Raw genomic sequence first — 23,392 nt, forward strand, 5'->3', positions numbered from 1 at the left:
TGCACAGACTGATTAGCCGTTCCCCATTCTTATCGGTTCTCTTATTCTTCCTACAATCTTCCGGTATTTCTGTTCTCTCCCAATCTGAGCGTTGAAATCTCCCAGCAGTATTGTCGTATGATGATGTGGGATGTGGTCTAGGGTTTCCTCAAGGGTGTCCCAATACTTATCTGTAGTCTCTGGGTTTTTCTTGTTAGAGTCATTGGTAGGAGCATGGAAGTTAACCAGAGAGTATCCTCTATTGCTAGACCTGAAGGATATTACTGAAGTTCTATCATTGGGCGAAGAGAAGCCAAGTATGCTAGCAACTAGTTTGTGGTGTACTGCGAACCCTGTCCCCAAGAAGGGTACATTCATCATGACTCTCTTACCAGGCTTTCCCTTATATATTCTATATTCTTGAGATCCATGGCATCTTCATCTGGGAACCTTGTCTCTTGTAAGGCTGCAATGCTGATTTATTTATTTATTTATTTATTTATTTATTTATTTATTTATTTATTTATTTATTTATTTATTTATTTATTTATTTATTTATTTATTTACTTTACTTTACTTTACTTTACTTTACTTTACTTTGATTTTGACTGATGATGGTCTCTGGTAAGACCGAAACTAGTTTCAACAAATATACATAACTTTTTTAAGGTTACAACAAAGAGTGTTGAATAGGTGGAAACCTTTAGCTTTTATTTTACACTTTAATTTAAATACTTTCTACATTTATGCCCCGAGACGTTCACTGCATCTCAAACGTCAAAGGAAAACAAATCAAAAATAAACTATAGGCTAAAGCAAGAAACTGACTTTAAAAGAATGACGTTGACGACTCAGCTGTAAAATCTCAATAAATGAAAAGGCAAGCTGTGACCTCATACAACCGGTCCACATGTACTGTACAGTTATTCACATTTACAAGCTTCCTTACATTTACAGAAATACGACATAGTCCTTCCAAACAACATCTAAACCTACCGAAATTAAATAATAAAACTAACCTATCCCCTTGGCTACATTAAATCACGTGCACACATACTTAATTACATTGCAAATCTTGTACTCATTTATTTGTTGATTCGGCCGCCTGCCTACGGACAGCTGGCTTCCAAGCGTTTTAGCCAGTCATATTGACTGCGATGCCTTCAAAATTGAACTGGATCAGTTCTTGATTCTCCAACCTGTTGCAGAAATGTGGTCTCGTCTTGCTGTTTCTGCTGGTTCAGAGGTTGACTAAAACATCCGTTCATTCATGGTATTGAAAAACTGGGTCGAGACAACCTGCCAGTTACTATCTACTACTGCCGGAGTAATTTTAAGGCCGGGAAAAACCATTTCCCATTCATCCGCGGGACAACTCTTCTTATCTAACCCTGTAACTGGGTCAGACTTTTCCCACTCGCCCAATTCTTCGACTGTGTTATGCCACAACTCAAACATCTGCAAACAGTATACAAATGCAGGACTTGAAACTCTGAACTACTTTAAATAGGCAGGCAACTATGCATGTAAACGATCATATCGGAAACTATTCTGTCTGAAATTCGAAGATACTAAATGCAAATCTATCAAAGTTAAATCATGAGTAGTTAAGTGCAGTCTGAGCGTATAGAGCTAAATGTTAGAAGTCCCCACATGCTCAAGATACATAAAACCTGACTCTGCATTTGCGTAATTATACTTCTTCTCCCGACATAACACCTTTGAAGACTCCTGCCGAATAATGGGGGTTGCTAGCCCACGCTCTGGTCTTTTTTATTAATTTGTCTTCACAGATGCCGTTGTATGCTCGTTTAGGGCCATCTCTCACTTTAACCAATGCATAGCCAATACTGGGTCACAACAATGCATGCATGATGCTTACCGTACTTCAAACTTGTGTCGTATGATCTCCTGGCCTCTCACCAGGCTCCCAAAAATATGGTCTGTTGGTCCAGGCTGTTGAATTTAAATTATTTCCTTGTTCTAAACCGAGTACGTGTAAGTTGGGTGAGTCATGTAGAAATTCCTCCTTCTTAATATACCTTGCAAACAAAACTCAGCTCCAAGCCTCCTGTTGATATTATAAAATGTACTGTGAATGTATATGGTTCCTGCAAGTTACTAAGACTCGGTAAAATGAAATATTCTCTGTACTCTCAAGTATGGATGATTAATTAAATGAGCACTTCAATAAGGGCTCATATTCTCAACACTTCGGCAAAAAAAATAATCGTGTAATGATTTTGTTTCTTCTCTGTGGTATCTCATTTTCATCTGGGTATAATTCTTGCCTCTCCCTCCCGTGTTGCCTTCTACTTCTGCTTGAATTTCTCCACTAAGATTAGAGTCTGGCATTCTTCTTCGAGACGTGCATTCTCTTTCAGCGACTCCTTGCACCATTGTCGTAATTGTCTTGGTAGCTTGTCATCATCGTCGCATTCCTCACGTTTATCACATGGCTTATGTACTTCCTGGTCATGACATGTGCTTTTATTTGTCACTGGTCCGCAGGCATTGATCCCCTCACTGATTTCTGATTTCTACTTCTCCCAGGACATCTACTTCCTCTTCTTTGTCATCCCCTTCTTCCAGTCTACTATCAGGTTTATAATAGAGCTTCAAGTTAGCAGTGTTATGAACGGTTACATTCGCGCCGTCAATGTCCTGACCTTATAAGCGTTATTATTTAAGTTTTCAGTAACTTCATAGGACCCTACAAAAAGTTTACAAAATTTGGTGTATATTTGCCTGAGGAATTGGATCCCGTGGGTCTCCTGATCAATACCAGCTCTCTGACTCAAAGTGATCTATGGAATCACTTATGAAAAAACCTTCGTAGTATTTTCTGTTTCTTCAACTGCTTTGCGGTCCTTTTGATACACAGCTCATACGACGGTCTAGGGTCCTGAGAAATGGAAGTTTCTTATGCCATGGTCTTTCTGGATATTGGTTGAAATGGACAACAACAGGAATTTGACCAGTAGATTCATGCACCGTATTATTTATACACTCTGTAATATTTGGGAATGTATCAATCAAATGAAAATGGGCTTCAGATACGTAAATCCTGCAGAACTTTCTATCTCAGCCATAATACGTTTGCTAGGATTTCCCTGGGGGTGTCAAATAGAAGATAAAAACATGCTTAATTCGTAGCTTTTGCATCGTATCTCGGAATACCGCTGATGTGAACTGTGAGCCGTGATCTGTTAGAAGGTATTCGGGCTTGCCTAGCTTCAGTATCACATTGTTCTTGAGCCGACTAATGACTTGCTGTTGGCTCGCTGTATTGGACTGAGTACAACCGTCTTCGAAAATACATCCATAACTTCTAGAATATGCTTGCAGTTTCCTCTACTAACAGGCAACGGGCCGTACAAATCTGCTGCAAGTAGTTCTAGCGGTTTGGTATCTAGAAGAGGCTTAGGCGGTTGTGATAGAAAGGTTTTAGACTTCACTCGCAGGGCAAGTGTCGCACGTGTTAATCACGGTCCGAATTGTGTCCCTGAGCTTGCTCCGAAAGAAAGTCTCCTGCACTACATTCATCACCTTGTCAATACCCGCATGACCTGTTACTGTGTGCACGTGCGCCATCAATTCTTTCTGTAAATCCTTGGATACTACGATACGGAACTTGGTGTGATCCAGGTCATATAAATTATAAACAGGAGAGTTTTCCACGTATTCAATACATAGTTGTATTTACATTGTTATTCACATTACATGGGACTAGTTTCAACCCTACTTAGGGTCATCATTAGCCATTTTTAAACATACACAATAATTGACAAAATCCTAAAACATGTTTCTAAGCAGTAAGAACCTACCAGCTACTACCAGCTAAGCTGCACACACCGCCACGCGAGGTTCAATTTGTTTCCGCTATAAACTGAGAGTTCCACCCATTAATATCACCACACGCAGTGTCTACTTTCTTCTCAAGAAGAATTCTATACTTCCTATTCAGTCTGCACAATTCCAACAATCAACCATGCAGCCCTATCAACATAGCTTGGTTACTTAATACACCAATTATCAAATTTTCTGCTTAAGCTGATACAGTGTCTAATCAACTCTTCACAGATTCTTCTACAGGATATCATCTTCACATTTGTTACTCAAACATTGTACATACGAGGGTTGGGGCAAACGTCCTGGCAACTATTTTTTTTTCCCTTGAAGATATCAGTCCGGTTGGAAAATGTGACATATACAGATGAAACGACAAGGTGTTAACTATATGTGTGGACAATGAATAGCACTGAACTATCATAACACACTAATTTATTACAGTAGTATACAGGGCAATATGGCCTTCCCGGTGCAAAAGAATGACAACACAGTACACATAAAGTTGACATGACAAACCTGGGCCTAAAGACCCTGAAGGTAGTCCCTTGCTACTGACACCACACGCTGCCACCGATGTGGGAGGCGCTGAATACCATCTGCCTCAGCATTTGCCGCACCATGTGTGAATCGGGTCACCTGTTGGTGCACAGCATTAGCAATGTCCTCTTGTGTTGCAAACCGCCTACCACGTAGTGGTTCCTTAATCTTTCTAATGAATCCCACTGTCAGCAGCCCTGAAGATGGTTTTCCGTGGTTTCCCATTTTCACACCAGACAAATGCTGGGGCTGTACCTTAATTAAGGCCACGGCCACTTCCTTCCATCTCTTAGGCCTTTCCTATCCCATCGTCGCCATAAGACCTATCTGTGTCGGTGCGATGTAAAGCCACTAGCAAAAAAAATAATCTTTCAATTGAGATCAAAGTTACAGGGCGAAATGTCGGGAGAGTACGTGGTGGGTGCTCCAATTCTTCCCATCACCAACGTCGCAGTAGCTGCCCTACACACTCTGCTTTATGTGGTTTTACATTGTCGTGCAGGATTATTGCACTGTCCACAAGATCCGGACGTGTCTCCCGAACGCCACGTCGCACCTGTCACACCAGGAAGTCCCTGTAGTACTGTGCGGTCACTGTTCTGCCATGTGGAACGAAGTGGCAAACAATGACACCCCTGATGTCATACGCGACGATCACCTTCAATTTAACTGGGGAAGGATTCTGACAGACCTTCTGCCTCCTTGGTGATCCAGCATGTTGCCACTGCGCGGACTGACGTTTCAGTTCTGGTTCGTATGCCCTGGCCCAAAATTCATCGATGGCAATTATTCCTGACAAGAATTGATCGCTGTCCTGTTGCCAGCGTGCAAGGTGGTCAGAGCACATTGCATAGCGCACCTACCTTTGAACTTCCGTCAGAGCATGCGGTATCCAGCGCAATGTGATTTTGCGCAGTTGCAGCTCATTATGCAATATCCCGTGGACGGTGTGTTTCTCGATGCCACTTGCCCTCTCTGACTCCAGTAAGGTCCATCGTTTGTCTTCATCCAGGAGTTGCTCGATGACGGCACGTGCCACGTCGGTCCGCACACTGACAGGTCGTCCCGAACGTTGCTTATCATTGTTTGACACACGTCCTTGCTGAAACTTTCCTACCCACCGTGTTACTGTGCACCATGGTAGGGCGTTATTCCCAAGGGCTTCCACTAATTCACTGTGACATTCCATCGCATTTCTCCCTCGGAGAACGGCTATTTTGATGTAAGAATGCTGCTCAACATGGGTTGAGGAGCTAATGAAGATGAAATGAATGATAGTGAATTAAATTGGGTAAGGAGGTAGAAAGAATTTGCTGTGCCCTATGAATGGGAACTGGCCTGGAAGTGTAAACGGAAAACCAAAGAAAGCAATTCTCAGGACAGCCGGCGGTGGGGTTCGGACCCACGCGTCTCCCGAATGCAGAGCTTGGCTCCATAGCCATAGCACGTTAACACGCGCGGCCACTCCACTCGCTTGTGTTCCTAAATAAATAACTTTCTTAAATTGACGTATTAAAAATACCTCCATCTTTATATAGGAGTATTATGGCCTTTAAACATAAAGGTGAGTGCTGCGCTCGCTAGCGAGTAACGGCGCATGTAAAGACCTAGCAAGTAATGCCGTGTTAACATAGTACTTGAAAGGTTAACGTAATTTTTCTTCTATATTTTGACTTTTCAGTAAAAGTTCAGAAAACAGCTACAGCATTTTTTTGTCATCATAGACCTATACAGAAATGTTTGCTTTTTATAAAGAAGTGTGTCAACTTATATAATAGTTTGCTTAGCTTTTATATGTATTTTTATAACATTGGTATACTGTTGAAGTAATTCAATTCTGTGTCATAATGTTTCTTCAGTATTCATAGCCTTTTTTTACATGCCACTCCATTCTTACAGAGCACTGCTGATGAGCTCGTAGCTGCTACAGCCTACTTTGACTTGTTCCTCCGCAGTATTACAGAACCTGGTCTCCTGTATTCTTTTGTTCGCTTCCTTCTGGAAGACAAATATGATGGCGAACGAATCCTGGACAGTCTTATCCAGAGAATCAATTCAAAGACACGGGTAACTATAACTTTGTTATTGTATTCATATTAGTTTTGTCTAGCGTAATGCATGTTGATATGCATGAATTTTATACCTTTACTCCTCTTTATTGCAATTAAGGCACCATTGTAATCAACTACGAAAAGGAATTAATAACTGGTTTGATAAAAGGCAGTTTGGGTTTAGGAAAGGTTATTCCACTGAAGCTCAACCTGTAGGATTCCTGCAAGATATAGCAGATATTCTGGATTCAGGAGGTCAATTGGACTGTGTCGTGATTGACCTGTCCAAGACATTTGATAGGGTAGATCATGGGAGACAACTGGTATAAATGAGTGCCATTGGACTAGAAAAAAGAGTGGCTGAATGGGTGGCTAAATTTCTAGAAAGTAGAACTCAGATAATTAGAGTAGACGAAGCTTTATCTGTCACTAATAATTAAGAGGGGAATTCCTCAAGGCAGCAATATTTGACCTTTATGTTTTCTTATATGTATCAATGATATGTGTAAAGAAGTGGAACCAGAGATAAGGCTTTTTTCAGATGATGTTATTTTGTACAGAGTAATAAATAAGTTACAAGATTGTGAGCAACTGCAAAATCACCTTAATAATGTTGTGAGATGGACAGTAGGCAATGATATGATGATAAACAGGGTTAAAAGTCAGGTTGTGAGTTTCACAAATAGGAAAAGTCCTCTCAGTTTTAATTACTGCATTGATGGGGTGAAATTTCCTTTTGGGGATCATTGTAAGTACCTAGGTGTTAATATCAGGAAAGATCTTCATTGGGGTAATCACATAAATATGATTGCAAATAAAGGGTACAGATCTCTGCACATAGTTATGAGGGTATTTAGGAGTTGTAGTAAGGATGTAAGGAGAGGGCATATAAGTCCCTAGTAAGACCCCAAATGAAGTATGGTTCCAGTGTATGGGACCCTCACCAGAATTGCTTGATGAACTGGAAAAAATCCATAGAAAAGCAGCTTGATTTGTTCTGGGTGATTTCCGACAAAAGAGTAGCATTACAAAAATGTTACAAAGTTTGGGCTGGGAAGACTTGGGAGAAAGGAGTCGAGGTGCTCGACTAAGTGGTATGTTACATGTTACAAATCTCATGTTATGATCTGTATTGAAATGTACTTAAAGTCAAATAATAATACTAGATAATAATTTCCACCTGTTCAGTTGAACAGCTGTCAGTGGAGAGATGGCGTGGAAAGACATCAGTAGATGAATAAGTTTTAAAGTGTCTTTAAAAGTAGGAAAGATCACAATATGAAGATAAAGCTGGAATTCAAGAGGACAAATTGAGGCAAATATTCATTTATAGGAAGGGGAGTTATGGATTGGAATAACTTACCAAGGGAGATGTTCAATAAATTTACAATTTCTTTGCAGCCATGTAAGAAAAGGCTAGGAAAACAACAGATAGGGAATCTGCCACCTGGGCGACTGCCCTAAATGGAGATCAGTAGTGATTGATTGATTGATTGATTGATTGATTGATTGATTGATTGATTGATTGATTGATTGATTGATTGATTGATTGATTGATTGATTGATTGATTGATTGATTGATTGACACTCTGGAGGAGGGGTTGTAATGTAATGTATTGTCATCCAGTAATTTCCAGCATTCTGTGATCACCAAGTCTTCACGCGGAGATTTATTATGTTTGAGAAAAGTGATGATCTCTCGAAGTTCAGAAATGTCTGGTGGGGAAGAATCAGGGTTGGTTGGAACTGGATTCAGGTTAGGGATAAAAATTTATTGTGGTTGATCGCAGTTGAGAAGGGACTCAAAGTATTTTGCTAAGATCTGACAGTTTTGTCCATCATTGTGGGCAACCTGGTTAGTGGCTGGGTCACGGAAGCATGGGTTTGGAGGTTGTATTTGGATTCGATTTCGGCCAGTTCATTCTTGTAGAAAGTTCTTATGGTGTTTCTAATGATTCGGGTGATATTTTTGTGCGTTTCGAAGAACTTCTGATATGTCCGTTGTATCTTATGCTATTTCCAAAGTAGCCAGGCTTGCTGTCTGTCACTGAGGGCTACATTGCATTGTGAATTCCACCAAGGTGTCTAAGTTTCCTCGTTTGAGGTGCAATTTTAAGAGCTGTATCAAGAAGAGAACATTCAAATTGTTCGAGGTCTGGTATTGAAAGAATGGAGACTTGTTCTAAGAATTCAGTTTGAGGTACTCTAACTTTCTTGTTGTCAGATCGAAGGATTCGTTGAGGCCAGTTTTTCTGTGTGTTTTCTTGGGATGAACTTAATCTTTACTTTGGAGAAGTAATGGTCAGAGTCGAGGTTAATGCCTCGAAGGACTTTGACATTCTGAATTTCTTTGGAGGACCCTGCAGAGATGGTGACATGGTCAAGTTGGAATTCTCCGAGTAATGGGTTTGAAGATGTCCAGGTCTTCTGCTTCATTGGAAGGTGTTTAAAATGCGTGGATCTCAGTAGACGCTTGTTTCTCCCACAGAGTTCATTTAAACACACTCCATTTTGGTTCGTTCTTAAACGTGCTTGGTAATCACCAAGTGTGTTCCGATACTTCTGTTCTTTGCCAATTTGGGCGTTGAAATCACCTAAGAGAATTGTAGTGTGAACATTTGGAATTTTGGAGCTGACATCATGTTATTTGTCCCAGAAAATGTCACAATTTCTGGATTGTTATTATAATATTCGTCTTCTTCTTATTATTATTATTATTTTCAGCATACAATATACATTCAGCTTATTGGGTTGTGCATAATGCATGTCGAATAGATGTTCAGTACAGAACAATAACGTCAACTCGACACTGATGGGAACCGAACTCACAACCTCTTCCTACCATTCCATGTGAAATTGAAAGGTTGTGGGTTCAGTTGGCCATTTTTGTTTTGTACGTAACATTGACACGTACTATACCACATGTACTCAACACAACCTAACAAAGTAAGTCTGTTTCAAATATCAGAGGTGTTCATCAATGCTTGTATGATTTGATATAAGAGAACAGACACCGTTTGAAATGCACATGATATTTCCATCAGTGAACACCTTTTCAATGCCGTTGTCATATTGATATTGTTGTAGTCTTAAGGTTTTGTTGCACTGGCCTGTTTTGGTATGCACTCGATAAATGTTGCAATGCATGCTATTAGTACATGAATTTCATTGAGCTTCACACTTTTAGTAATAAAATTGATTAACACATTGAGCGCCAGAGTGGTCAGTCGGGACTGCTGACCAAATTTCCTGTCAACCTCTGGCAATCCACAGGGACTGCCGAGTAAGCACTGAACTTATTGTTTCCTTGAGATCAGAGACCACCAAGGTTCAGTTTGTCTGGGGTGGGAGTAAGATTATAGTCCGGACCACTGGTCCCAGTAGAACATTTTTATGATGCGACCACGGCGGTCCCTATCCATACCTGGTAAGATTTCCTTTGCCATTTCAACTATCCTCCTGGAATGCTCAGACATTCTTATGATCACAATAGCACTAAGACCACCTGCTGAATACCTTGTCAAGCCATGGAGGTCCGCAGGGAGTGCTGAGTAAACACTGAACTTACTGTTTTTTGGAGGCCAGAGAACCACTGCTGAATGGAAATTACTCAAGCCGCTGACAAGTGATCCCTGCAGTTCGGTACGTGTGGGGTGAACAATTTTTTTTGACGGCACAACAGTGATCCCTCCCCATACCTGGTAACATTTTTCTTGCCATTTTCTTAGCCATTTCAAATATTCTCTTGGAACACTCGGACATTTTTATGATCACAATAACACTAAATACCTGCCATACACAAAAATATCACCCTGCAACAATGATCGCATAAAAGAGTGTGATTGCATATGAAATAAAAGAACAAAAATGATCTCATAATGACATGGATTCTGTCTTGCCAACTGTTGAGGCATGAATGACCCCAAAAATATCTAAATGAAAGTATTTTCCTATAAATGCGAGGGAAATTTGCCTTGACCATTATGTCAGACCACTGGTTACAGCAGAACATTCTTATAATGGGGCTAATGCGGTCTCCTATCAAGATTGTCAGAAAAGCGTATATTTTAAATTTAATTTAGGCATATTTATATTTTAGCTCACAGTTTCTTACATGTAAGAAGAGAATACAAAAAATAGCATGGTCCAAGGGGAAGGTTAAGAGATTCGTCTGGCACTCAATGTGTTAACTTTCTTTCTGGCTTGCCTACTAACATAAAAATTTTAGTTCATTGTTTTTTTTGTTGGTACTTCTGTTGCAGTTGTGCTTGGTCACATTAGCTCTTTTTGAGACTCTGGTGGACCTGAACTGTGAGGATGTGATGTTGGAGTTGGTATTTCGCCATCTGATTCCATGCACTCACGTTATGCTCTCTCAGAGACGTCGAGTGCGTGATGTTGATCCTTACTGCCGCAGTTCGGATAAGTTCCTGTCTCTCACACCTGCGTGCTGCAGTACCAATATACCCGCCTCACGGCCTGCTCCCGACATTGGTGTTGTGTCCCCTAGTCCGTCCCTTCCAGCAGTGTTTTCTTCGAGTTATCACCATCGCCGATCAGCTTCATTCTCTGATCACCAGCCAGCGTCCTTACCGTCCACTAGTAACTTATATGGATTGAAGGTGGGAGAGAGTCTGTATGGAAACTATCATGCCTACCTTTGTGATGCTAGGCAACGGATTAAATCTTGTGCTGAAGCTTGTACACGTTGGACCTACTTATATGATGGAGAGAATCCTCCACATGATGCTCTTTCAGCTGATGAGAAGCCTGAGGGTAAGAACTGTGATATCAACCAAAGTTTAAGTGTTATAGAAAGTGTAGATACAAATAAACTAGATGGTAGACCAGCCGTCAACACAACGAATATTATTATAGAGCGTGTGCAAGACAGTTCAGTATGTAAATTAAGTAAAGATTTAAGACTAGTGAACGTCAGTGATACCTCTCCAAGTCAAGGTTTACCTTCTCTTAAAGAAAATCACTATCCTGCTGAGCCATGTGATAGTATTGAGAAATCAGACTGTAATGTTGTGGAGGAAACTATTAATACATCATCCTATTGTCACAGTTTGCCGTCCATTGGTGAGAGTAGTGGATATGAAAGTATCGCTTTGAAATGCTCATCTGAATCCACTCCAGAAAATGAACCCTCTGATGAACATCCGAGTGAAGTTGACCTTGGCGTTTCCTTGGATGAAGTCAAGACATCCCATGTAGCCAGGGAACTTCCTACTACATGTGAAAAACCAGATAGAAGACCGAACAACAATGACTCTGGATTGCAAAGTGCCACTGAACGAATTGTCGCTGTACGCAGACTTAGTAGTTTTAGTTATTCAAGGGGAGAAGATTCTTCTTCTACAAAGTCTGATGTCTCAGCACATGCCCGAAAATTCTCCAGAGAAAATTCTTACTTGGACATCTTCAACACCACTCCTAATATTGGTAAGTTATGCAGTTTTATTTTAGTATATTATCCAGAGTGACTGTAACTGCATTTTTTTAGGCACTAGTGTGTTTATGAAATAATAAAGCGAGTTTCACAATTTTCATACAAGCATCTTAATAACCATTGTAAGCAAGATGCATATGACTGTTATGTTCGACCGTAAGTAAATGTCTTATGTTTTGAGTTTTACAACATATCTGTATATTTCTATTCCGCAAGTCATTATTTCATACTCCAAGGCGAACGCCACATGTATAGGTTACCATCTATGAGTACTTTGATAAAATCTGAAAACGAGCAATCTTTACAAGAAAAACAATGTACCAAGATGTAAATCACTGAAATGAAAATATTGTAATGCCGAACAACTTGGCCGTTTGGTTATGGGCATGCAGCTGTCAGCTTGCATTTGGGAGATAGTGGGTTCAAACCCCACTGTCAGTAGCCCTGAAGATGGTTTTCTGTGATTTTCCATTTGCACACCAAGCAAATGCTGGTGTTGTAACTTAATTAAGGCCACGGCCACTTCCTTCCAACTCCAAGCCCTTTCCTATCCCATTGTTGCCACAAGACCTATCTGTGTCGGTGCGACATAAAGCCAATTGAAAAAAAATACCCACTATTGATATTAGTGAAACCCCTTTAATTGTTTTATCAGAAATTACTGAATGATCCAGCATAGTGAAATCTAGCTTTTCAAAATGTTGGATACAGATCCACTCTCACCAGTTCTCAACTATTGCGACAGACGGCTGGCATGATTCTTTTTAGTTCAACATATGATCTGTGCGGAGCTTTAACACCAGAGTCGGTCAAGATTCATTAAAACACTGGAAATGAACTAAATTTTTTATGCGTGTCCACTCATTAGCCGCGTTTCCTCCTATGGGGTTTTTCTGTTTTCTAATTCCAGAAAAACAAAAAATCTAAATACTGAATCTTCACGTATAGTAACCCCAAAATCTATTAGGTATCAAATTTGTATAAAAAACAAGATTTTTCAGACATCTTTTTCAACTCATAACACTAACCAAGACATGTTTCTAAATCACAATATTGTTACAGTAGAACCCCTCTTAACTGAAACCCAGCTTAACCGAAATGCTCTGGCAAAATTGTATTTTAATATTTTGTTTTTACCCTCATCTTTCTTAGCCATCGATATGTGCTGAGAGCTACTAGGCGAACCCTATTTTTATATTACGACTTACGCCAGAATGCACGTGTAGCATAAAACAAAACAGTTTCTTACCCTCTAGTTCGTACCATGATACATTTTTCTTGAACAAGCTCAATTATTATTATTATTATTATTATTATTATTATTATTATTATTATTATTATTATTATTATTATTATTCACATATGCAATTTTTAAGTATAAAATAATTGGTTATCAATTTGACTCTTCTTCATATTAGAGGACACAATCTGGATTCAACTAAATATCATCTAAATATTCCCAGTGCGTCTGGATGTTGTGATCATGACAGTCTTCGTAACCTGCGTCTGAGCATTTATAAGCAGGTATCTTCCTTTCTTTATCACAAAGCATTTTTTTCCTGTTTATTTCATCTCTTATTTTCAATGTAGATACTAAGAAGCTTTATTTATATTCTTTCCATCCTTACTCGTAGACATATGCTTTCATAACGAGGTGTAACACGTAACTTACTAACCCAGGATGTTTTAATAACGTAACATTTGCCTCCCACTTGCGGGGCGTTATTAGTTTCTCATTGTGAGACAAGCTTTTCTTATTGCTCGATATTTTTATTATTTCCGACCTCAACTCACTTCTACCCATCCTGTCAACACTGTATCAGTTAAGTCACTGTTTACGTAAATAATACAAATCATTTATCATTCATTTCTTAGTAGTTCATCAACAACATCAGGTATGCAGATGATACTGTTGTCATAACTGATGACATGCCTGCCCTTCAGTGCATGATAAACTCCTTAGTTCAGCACAGTGAAGAATTTGGATTATATGTTAACCCCTCAAAGACAAAACTGATATAGTAGTGTTCTCTAAAAAGACAATTCAGACAAATCTCACAATAAAAGATAAAATAGTTGAGCAAGTATCTTCTTTTAAATATCTGGGTACCATCTTGGATGACCAGTGTAACTCGAAACGGGAGATAATATCTAGAATTGAGCAGGCCAGGAAACAATTCATTACCATGAAGAAATTTTTTGTGAGGTCAGATCTCAGTCTCCAGCTACGAATTCGTATGATATGCTGCTATATATATTTTGTTCTCCTATATGGATGTGAAAGCTGGACTCTTGAGTCCAATCATAGAAAAACGTATTGATGCCTTCGAAATGTACCTGTATCGCCGTCCCTTGTGGATATCTTGGGTAATGAAAATCTCAAATATCGAGGTCCTTAGGAAAAAGCAAAAGGAACTACTGCTCACCATAATACAGAGGAAAACACAGTACCTAGGACATATCATGAGAGGTGAGAGGTATTAGTTATTACAGCTTATTATCAAAGGAAAGATACAGGGGAAGAGATTTGTTGGGAGAAGAAGAAATTCATGGCTGAAAGACCTTCGAAGATGTCACTGCTGTACTTCAGAAGTGGCATTCCATTCTGCGCTGTCAAGATCAGAGCTAGTTACATGGATCGCCAACCTTCCCTCGGAGACGGCGTCTGAAGAAGTAGTTCCCAGTTATTTTATTACTGTATGGTTGTTAATAATAGATCTTTCCATGGACATCAATATCCTCATATTCTGATGTTATGTTCGAAACTTCGTGAACCCCATCATTTAGAGTTTGCTAAATAACTCATGGCGTCACAAAAATCATAAATAGTTTTTATTAATCATGTTGTGATCTATGTAAATAAGAATATATTATAATAATAATTAATTGCAATATGATTAAAATAATCAAATATGAATAAAATACTTACTCACCTCACGTTTGAGTGTAAATTGTAATCTTTCAAAATACAACATGAATAAATAACTGAATAAATTACTAATATAATTAAAATAAAATAAATTAATAAAAATAATTAATCAAAATGTAGCATGAGCGCCAGAGTTCACCAGAATAGATCCCTCGAATTTTGATAGAGCATGATAATCCTTTCTCTCCCAGGGCGTGTACATAAAGCTTCGTACTGCTACATCTGCTTCAGGCCTTACCTAACCTTCTGAAAACGACTAAATAGGTAGGAACTGCACAAAGGTTCGTCAATAACTCCACCGATTTTAAGTGTACGAGAGGGCCAAGAGTCCTAACTTCGCCACATTTAAAGATTCACAATTAAGTATTCATTATTATTTTCCACCTAGTCGATACAATGATTGCGTAAGGTAATTTAATGGTTAAAAGTGGTACATGTTTCGTATTTTATCAACATCTTCAGCCACATAACACTGTTTAGATGAAAAATATATAAAATTGACAAAGTAATGCTTAAGAGGAAGTGTCCTTAAAATTAACATAAGATTGACAACATTAAAACAAACAAAAACTCAAGAGAAAATATATAAATTATTACTACAATTGAAAGCAGTTGTCAAGGAAACACTTGTACAATATTCCATAGAGAATATGTCCTAAATGAATATTCTTTTCTTAATAATTCATGAAAAAAGGTAATTAGAAATTATAAATTATACAGTTTATAAGTAATTGTCGAAATGAAGAAAACCAGATATCACAATGTAGTTCTTATTATTAATGCAGATGAAAATATAACTAATTCCTAGTTGTCAATTCTTATTAAGCCTGCTTTCCTTTGGAACAGTAACTCCTGTCATTCTTTCTCAGTCTTGTGTCTGGTGTAATATTGATGATGCGTTCTTCCTTGCTCTTGCACCTGAGGAGGTGGAGGAGTGGGGGATATAGGTGTGTCAAGAACCTCCTTGCTGCCACCTATAGCTTCAACTGAGGAGGAATAAGTTGTAGGGCTATCTGTAGATGGAGAAATTCCAATTCTTTTTTCGTGATCTTTCTCAAGCATTTTCAAATATACTAGAATTTGATAATATAAAGGATTCTTATATTCTACAGCCTCATTAAGGTTATCATTTTTCTTTATAAGTTGGTCTAGATGAATGTATAGATCTTCATATGTGTTCATTAAGCTGCCCTTCTTTAATTTCTTTATGATGGTCAGGTCTTGTTCTATGTTGGTAAATTTATGACCTGTGGCAGTCATGTGTGATCCCATAGCTGAGAATCTTCTATGTTTTTCAGCATTCACATGTTCCAAATATCTAATTTTAAAATTGCGGCCAGATTGTCCTATGTATGTATTCTTGCATTCAAAGCATGTGAGTTTATATATTCCCGAATCAAAAAATTTATCTTTTTCCGAGAGATTTATTGTATCATGGTTGAAAATACTATGTTTCATGTTGTTATTAGTGGAAAATGCAATTTTGAAATTTTTCTCTTAAATAAATTTGTTATTACGTGTATGTTTGGATTATTATATGTGAACTTGATGAATTTTTAAGTTTTACTAGGTTCGATTGCTAATTTGGAATGCTGCTTCTCAGGTGCAAGAGCAAAAAAGAACGCATCATCAATATTACACCAGACACAAGACTGTGAAAGAATGACAGGAGTTACTGTTCCAAAGGAAAGCAGGCTTAATAAGAATTGACAACTAGGAATTAGTTATATTTTCATCTGCATTAATAATAAGAACCACATTGTGATATCTGGTTTTCTTCATTTCGACAATTAGTTATAAACTGTATTTATAATTTATAATTTGACCTTTTTTCATGAATTATTAAGAAAAGAATATTCATTTAGGACATATTCTCTATGGAATATTGTACAAGTGTTTCCTTGACAACTGCTTTCAATTGTGGTAATAATTTATATATTTTCTCTTGAGTTTTTGTTTATTTTAATGTTGTCAATCTTATGTTAATTTTAAGGACACTTCCTCTTAAGCAATACTTTGTCAATTTTATATATTTTTCATCTAAACAGTGTTATGTGGCTGAAGATGTTGATAAAATACGAAACATATACCACTTTTAACCATTAAATTTCCTTAAGCAATCATTGTATCGACTAGGTGGAAAATAATAAATACTTAATTGTGAATCTATTGAAGTGCGATACGGACCATGAAACTGATTTTACATTTAAAGATATCAATAAATAAATAAATAAATAAATAAATAAATATATTCTGAACAATATCTGTACATGATCAACACACCAAAATATACATATAATACACGCATAAAATGATGCTGGAAGACTCCATATTTACAACAACAGAAACAGTGGAAAGCTGAAAGCGAGGATCGTTTGCAGTTCATTCATTGAAAGTTCATTACAAAGCATATATATATATGTGGATGAATACCCTTCACTGTGTCTGTGTATCAACACAACTTGTATATTCTCGTAATTGCACTTTTCATATCACACAGATACTCTACCTTATAATACTGTGTTCACTGACCCTAACATTTGGTTTAAAGATACATCACTCGAGCAACACACACTTGTTTCAGAATACAAGGTGTCCGGATTAAGGGTATAATAATATAAAATTTAATAACTTGAGAAGTAGTGGAGATATTTACTTGCGGTTTGTTTACATACCTAGTAAACCTCGATATGTGCACCATTATTGGCACGATAGACATCTAATCAGTATTCCACTTCTCCAAGTGTTCTGCAGCATTGTAGGCGTAACAGTTGCGATAGCTGCACAAATGCAATGACACAGATCTGGTAGATTACGAACTGGTGTCTAGTACACTTGATTCTTGACAAACCCCTACAGGAAAAAATCAAGTGGTGTAATGTTGAGGCTTCTAGAGGGCCAAGCAATTGATGGGACTACCCCTCCTAATCCAGCGATCTGGAAACTCACGATTCAAGAAATACCTCACAACTTCCGCATAATGGCATGGTGCACCCTCTTGCTGAAAGATCGCGTCACGAGGAAGTTGTGGCACAACATACTGCTCCAACATGTCTAGGTAATGTATTCCATTAAATGTAGGCTCCGCGAAGAAGAATGGGCCAATAACCCTGTCCTTCAACAATCCGACATCAACAGCAAGGTCCCAGATTCTCGAAGGCGCCTGTCCCATTTCATGATTGTTACTTAAGTGGGAACATTATCAGTTGGTAAGAATCCATACTCACACCGAAATCTACGTTGTACTAGTATAACGGATTTTATCTCCGCAAGCGAAAGCACACACAACACCTTCTGCTGTGGAGTCCACATGGTTACTGGCGCTCTTCTCGTGAACAATGCAGTTACACGCATGGGCATGTGGTACCACTGCCACCGCAAGCGAACACAGAAAACATTTTAAGTTACCCTACTTGTAGAAACAAACTGCCAATAAATATCTCCATTATTACTCAAGTTATTAAATTTTTTGCTAGTTGTTTTACGTCGCGCCGGCACAGATAGGTCTTATGGTGGTGATGGGACAAGGAAGGGCTAAGAGTGGGAAGGAAGCGACCGTGGCCTTAATTAAGGTACAGCCCCAGGATTTGCCTGGTGTGAAAATGGGAAACCATGGGAAACCATCTTCAGGGCTGCCGACAGTGGGGTTCGAACCTACTATCTCCCGAATACTGGATACTGACCGCACTTAAGCGACTGCAGCTATCGAGCTCGGTTTATTAAATTTTATATTATTATACCTTTAACCCGGATACCTTGTATAAATTATGGAAAGTCTGAAATACAGTACTCCATAACTCTCACCAACATACTGTATAACACCAAGCTGCCACAAGTGATACAATACCAAGTACCTAAGCACTCCACAGTTTGTAGGTCAACCGCACAAACATAATAAGACCACCTTCCACAAAAGTTACATCTCCTCCCTTCTGCTGCTTGAAGTTCAAGTCTCCTCCACCAAAATTTGAAGTCCAGTCCAGTATACTTCTCGCCATTTGATCACATGCCTATATAGACCTCAGCTTCCCCCTTCTCTGACATGCTACATCGAGATTGATCCTGGCCATCCAATCATAAGTAGAAGTTCGTGGTCATATCAAGACCACGCCCTGAACCTCTTCCAGATCTCAACATAGTAATATCATCAACGGACTCGTGGTAGTTCCAAATGACTCATACAAAGTTTCCAAGTTAAAATAACACTGTTTTCCCATCCGTTTGTACAAAACAAATTACTCAATCACATATGGATACTTTCCAGTTTAAAATATTAGGAATAAATATACAAATGTAATTGTAGTAGCAATTTCCCATCTAAGCTTGGAAATGCGACTGTTAACTATCAAAGTATCATGGTAACGTATCTCATTGTGGGGAATGAGAAATGAGCAGCGATCACCCTTGAGCTTACATATATTAAAATTAACAAAAGGTACAAAACCATAGGTACAAAGACATAGTCAATGACAAACACAACTAAAATAAAGATATTTAAATAAATTCATAAAACACAAGGTTTAACATAAAAGTTGATGTTGAAATATAGTAAGTTGCCAACAATAAGGTGTGGTGACTGTCTGTCAAAAGCACAGTCATTCAGAAAAGTGAAATTGGTGAATGCTGGAATCTAGATCAAACCCCGACACGCCGAACTTAAATTATTGAAAGTTACATTAAATGAGCAGCGACCAAAACAAAAGAATGAATTAAATAAAATTAAACATAATAGAAATAAGGCATACCAAGGAAGGCAGGAGTTCCCTGAGGGGGAACAGGCCCCAAGTGCGAGCGCTCGCTACGCCGGTCGGATGGAAAAGACACAGACCACACTCATCGCACACATGAAGCCTGCAGAAGGCCGGAAATGGACAGAGCATGAAGTAGCCAATAGGAACCCTATATGGCAAGTTTCTAAACTGCTGGTGCAGTTAGAATTGCATCACCTATTTCCTCCACGTGCCGGTACATGTTGCTTCAAAAGTTATGTACTGTACACGTTTTACCAAGACACAATATTACAATTTTCTTCGAATTACATTTAAAAAAATATTTCTTCAATGTCCATCAGTTCATATTCTTTACAATAATTTAAAAAAATAACTCTCAACATATATTCTTCCAATTAAAATTTTATAAATTCTTCAAACAATGTTTTTTTTCTCTTGAGTCTTCTTGTAATTAATTTAATTGATACACGACCCCTCTCAAAATTCAACAAAAAACAACTACATAAAATTGAAATACAAAGATCAATTTGAAAATAATTCTTGCAATGTTCATTTACAGCCCCAAAAAATAGGTAAATAATTTCTTGATCTGTCCAGACATATAAAATGGTAAAACAACATATTAAACAATTCCATTTTCTTAAAATAATAGGTGAATAGTTTACATGTCCGAACCTCGATAGTACAAAGTAATGAACGTAGGTTTGCGTGGCTCATAGTATTAACGTAAATAAATAAATTAATACTGAATTAAAGCCACTATGTTTATTTAATGAAGCCAAGCTTTATTTATTTACCTCGATAATACAATTTTACAAAACACAACACTTTCCAGTTTGCCATCTCACCACAGGTGACATTCTCAACCTTCCAACTTTGAACTATGCTCGACAATTAATACTTTATATAAAAATGAAATGGGTTTTTTAATGGAGGTTTGAAGACCTTGGCAACGCCACAAATCCGCCACACCACGTAAATTTTGACCTTCGTTCTCGCCAGAAACATCCATACAGGTCAAAAATCACAAGTAGGGCATCGGTATTGCTGTCCAATGTAGGCGCTAGCCTTGGCCGATGCCAACGACCTCCATCTGTATTGCAGTCCAACTTTGCCATCTTTCAGCCTCATCTCAGCCCGCCCGTACAGTGAACTGGCTTATTACAGGCAGAGGATGCTGTTGCAGTACTGCCGACTGCTGCCATGAGGTACTAATGCGCACTTCAGTGTCGGATATTAGTGGCCAAAAGGTACATTGCAGCCTCCAAACAGGCACCACATTTTGAAGAAGGACCATAGTATCGCAGTCACTGGAACGTAAGTACACGATCAGCAGAAACAGGAGACAGAAGAAATAAGGCCATCGGCCTGAACTACAGAAGAACTTGAATGTAGGCAAGTTCAAGGGTGGGTCTTTTAATTTAATTAACTATAAACTAAAACTCCTTAGGGAGGTCCCCTCCCATAGACATGGGGATATCCCAGCCCCCTACTGGCAAGCACTATTTCAAAAGAGAAAAATGTTGAAAAACTAAAAGAAAATCTAAATCTTACCCCAAATGCATTATATTCCAATATACGTAGCAAGGTCACAAACGACCATTCTCATTACAACTAAACTCTGAATTAAACTATAAAATCCAAGACATGGCTGGCCAGCTTTTTACCCAAAAGAATACAACTAAGATTCCTTATAATTACCCAAAATTCAAACAAAGGAAATTTACCAGGAAAATAAATTTTAAAGTACATGTTACTGAGGATACAGCAGAACACATTACCATTCACCTCTTCAAGCACCACAGGTATGATGGAGCGGCATAACCCTTTCAGAACGTGTACGCACAATTGTGCAGGTTCGTATTTTATTTATCCCTGACCGTACTTGATGTTTTTTCGGCGCTAGACCGGACTGCAGTGATTGTGCGGGACACGTGGCATGTATTTCAATTGTTTTTAGTATGCGCTTGACTGCCAGGGCAAAGGAAGAAGAGTTTAAAAAGCACAGTTGATCGGCAAGATGGCGAGAAGCAGTAGTGCCAAAAGTAAGTATTTATTTATTGCGTTTATATTAATCTAGAAGCTTTACTGAATATACTGAATATATTCAATGAAGTGTGTACATTGGTTAGTGAACGTAAATTTTGAAGATACATCATCGTATGTGATACAATGTGGTTTTGAATTTTGATATGCACAATTGTGTGGGTCTTTTTTTTCTGATGTTGGTTTTTATTTTGTAAAATAAACTATCAATATGTGTATTGAGGAGCATTTTAGTCAGTTTTTGACATACAAACAAAAATTCACACCTCCAGTTTTCTTTCAGGTCTGAAAGGGACAAAAGAGAAAGCATCCTCCAAGGAATAAATTACCCAAACTAGACCTTCATTGGCTGAAGTACTATACACATACAATCTTACCATTTGAGCACATAATACACTACCATATCGTCTTTAAAATTTTCCCTAAATTAAATTACAATGTGCATTCATAATTGCCCAACATAAAAAATAAAATAAAATAGATGGAAAAATTTAGGATGTTGCAAGGGAACTCAGAACAGGGAAACAGTTAAGTTACTCCAATATTCAATTAAATGAGGTTAGTAAGTCATTATTCGTTTACTATGTCGTACTCATTATTGAAATTTTAATGCAGATAAAACTCTCATTACATATCACGTCATGCTAGTCAAATTAAAATGGAATCAAGCCAGGAAAACAAAATTGAAATTGCATTACTTTACCGATGAACAGAAAATCCCAATAAAACAATGAAAGTAATTCAAGAGTGCACATACAGAAATTCAACTCACTGATATCTATACTAATATTATAAAGAGGAAAAATTTGTTTGTTTGTAACGAATAGGCTCAAAAACTACTGAACCAATTTTAAAAATTACTTCACCTATAGAAAGCTACATTGCCAGTGAGTAACATGGGCTGTAATTTATTTTCAAAACAATTCGAGGTTGGGGGCACGGGGGGGGGGGGAGATATAAAAATAATAGACTAATATAGGCAAAATATCGAAATTGTTGTGTAAGGGCAAAACAAAGCTCAATTTAATCCTCTTGACGCAAAGAACAAAACTCGGTGAGCCCTACGGGCCCGAAAACCATGTTTTAAGGCCCTAAAACCAACCGTTGCGGAGATATTGGCAACACACTACCACTGCTCTAGGAATCTGATAAAGTAATGAACTGTTGTAACCATGGCAACGTCAGCTCCAGGATTCTACAGCAGCAAAATTATCTGCAATAAATCACAAAAACCGAACATGTTACAGGCATGAAGATTGATATTTGGAATCCTCTTTAAAAATAAAAGAACACAAATATTCGTTTTCAATAAATCCACTTAAGAGCGCGGGGGGGTGTATGTGAAAAGAAGTGAGGAAGGAGTTGAATGATTTATATGAGGATACATATATCTCAAGAAATAAAGATGTTACTGACTTTAAAATTGGTACTTGGAATCTATTTTTAAAATGAACGCACTCTTTTTGAAAATCCACTTAAGGGGGTGAAAAGAATAAAAAGCGGGTGAATTTTTGAAATGAGTATGTTCTTCTTCTATCGCTTTACCCACACCTGTGGGGTTGCGGATGTGAACTGTGTCGCACATGTGGATTTTACCGTTTGACGGCTGGATGCCCTTCCTGATGGCAACCGTACAAGTAGGGAGTAATTTATACTTCTATACTAATATTATAAAGAGGAAAATTTTGTGTATTTGTTTGTAACGGATAGACTCAAAAACTACTGAACCAATTTTAAAACTACTTCACCTATAGAAAGCTACATTGCCAGTGAGTAACATGGGCTGTATTTTATTTTCAAAACAATTCGAGGG

At 38.1% G+C, this 23,392-nt stretch overlaps 1 protein-coding gene across 3 annotated transcripts in view; it reads left to right on the forward strand.

Annotated features, from left to right (window-relative positions):
- LOC136866081 (FHIP family protein GK23746) overlaps positions 1 to 23,392 on the forward strand; it is a 607,505-nt gene that overhangs the window by 255,757 nt on the left and 328,356 nt on the right. For all 3 annotated transcript variants that reach the window (XM_067142738.2, XM_067142740.2, XM_067142741.2), the window contains 2 exons: positions 6,268 to 6,435; positions 10,682 to 11,867. In XM_067142738.2, coding sequence (XP_066998839.2) covers positions 6,268 to 6,435; positions 10,682 to 11,867 — 1,354 coding nt within the window. The remainder of the gene's footprint in view (positions 1 to 6,267; positions 6,436 to 10,681; positions 11,868 to 23,392) is intronic.

The sequence above is a fragment of the Anabrus simplex genome, chromosome 3 (genome assembly GCF_040414725.1).
Source record: "Anabrus simplex isolate iqAnaSimp1 chromosome 3, ASM4041472v1, whole genome shotgun sequence".
Classification (NCBI taxonomy): domain Eukaryota; kingdom Metazoa; phylum Arthropoda; class Insecta; order Orthoptera; family Tettigoniidae; genus Anabrus; species Anabrus simplex.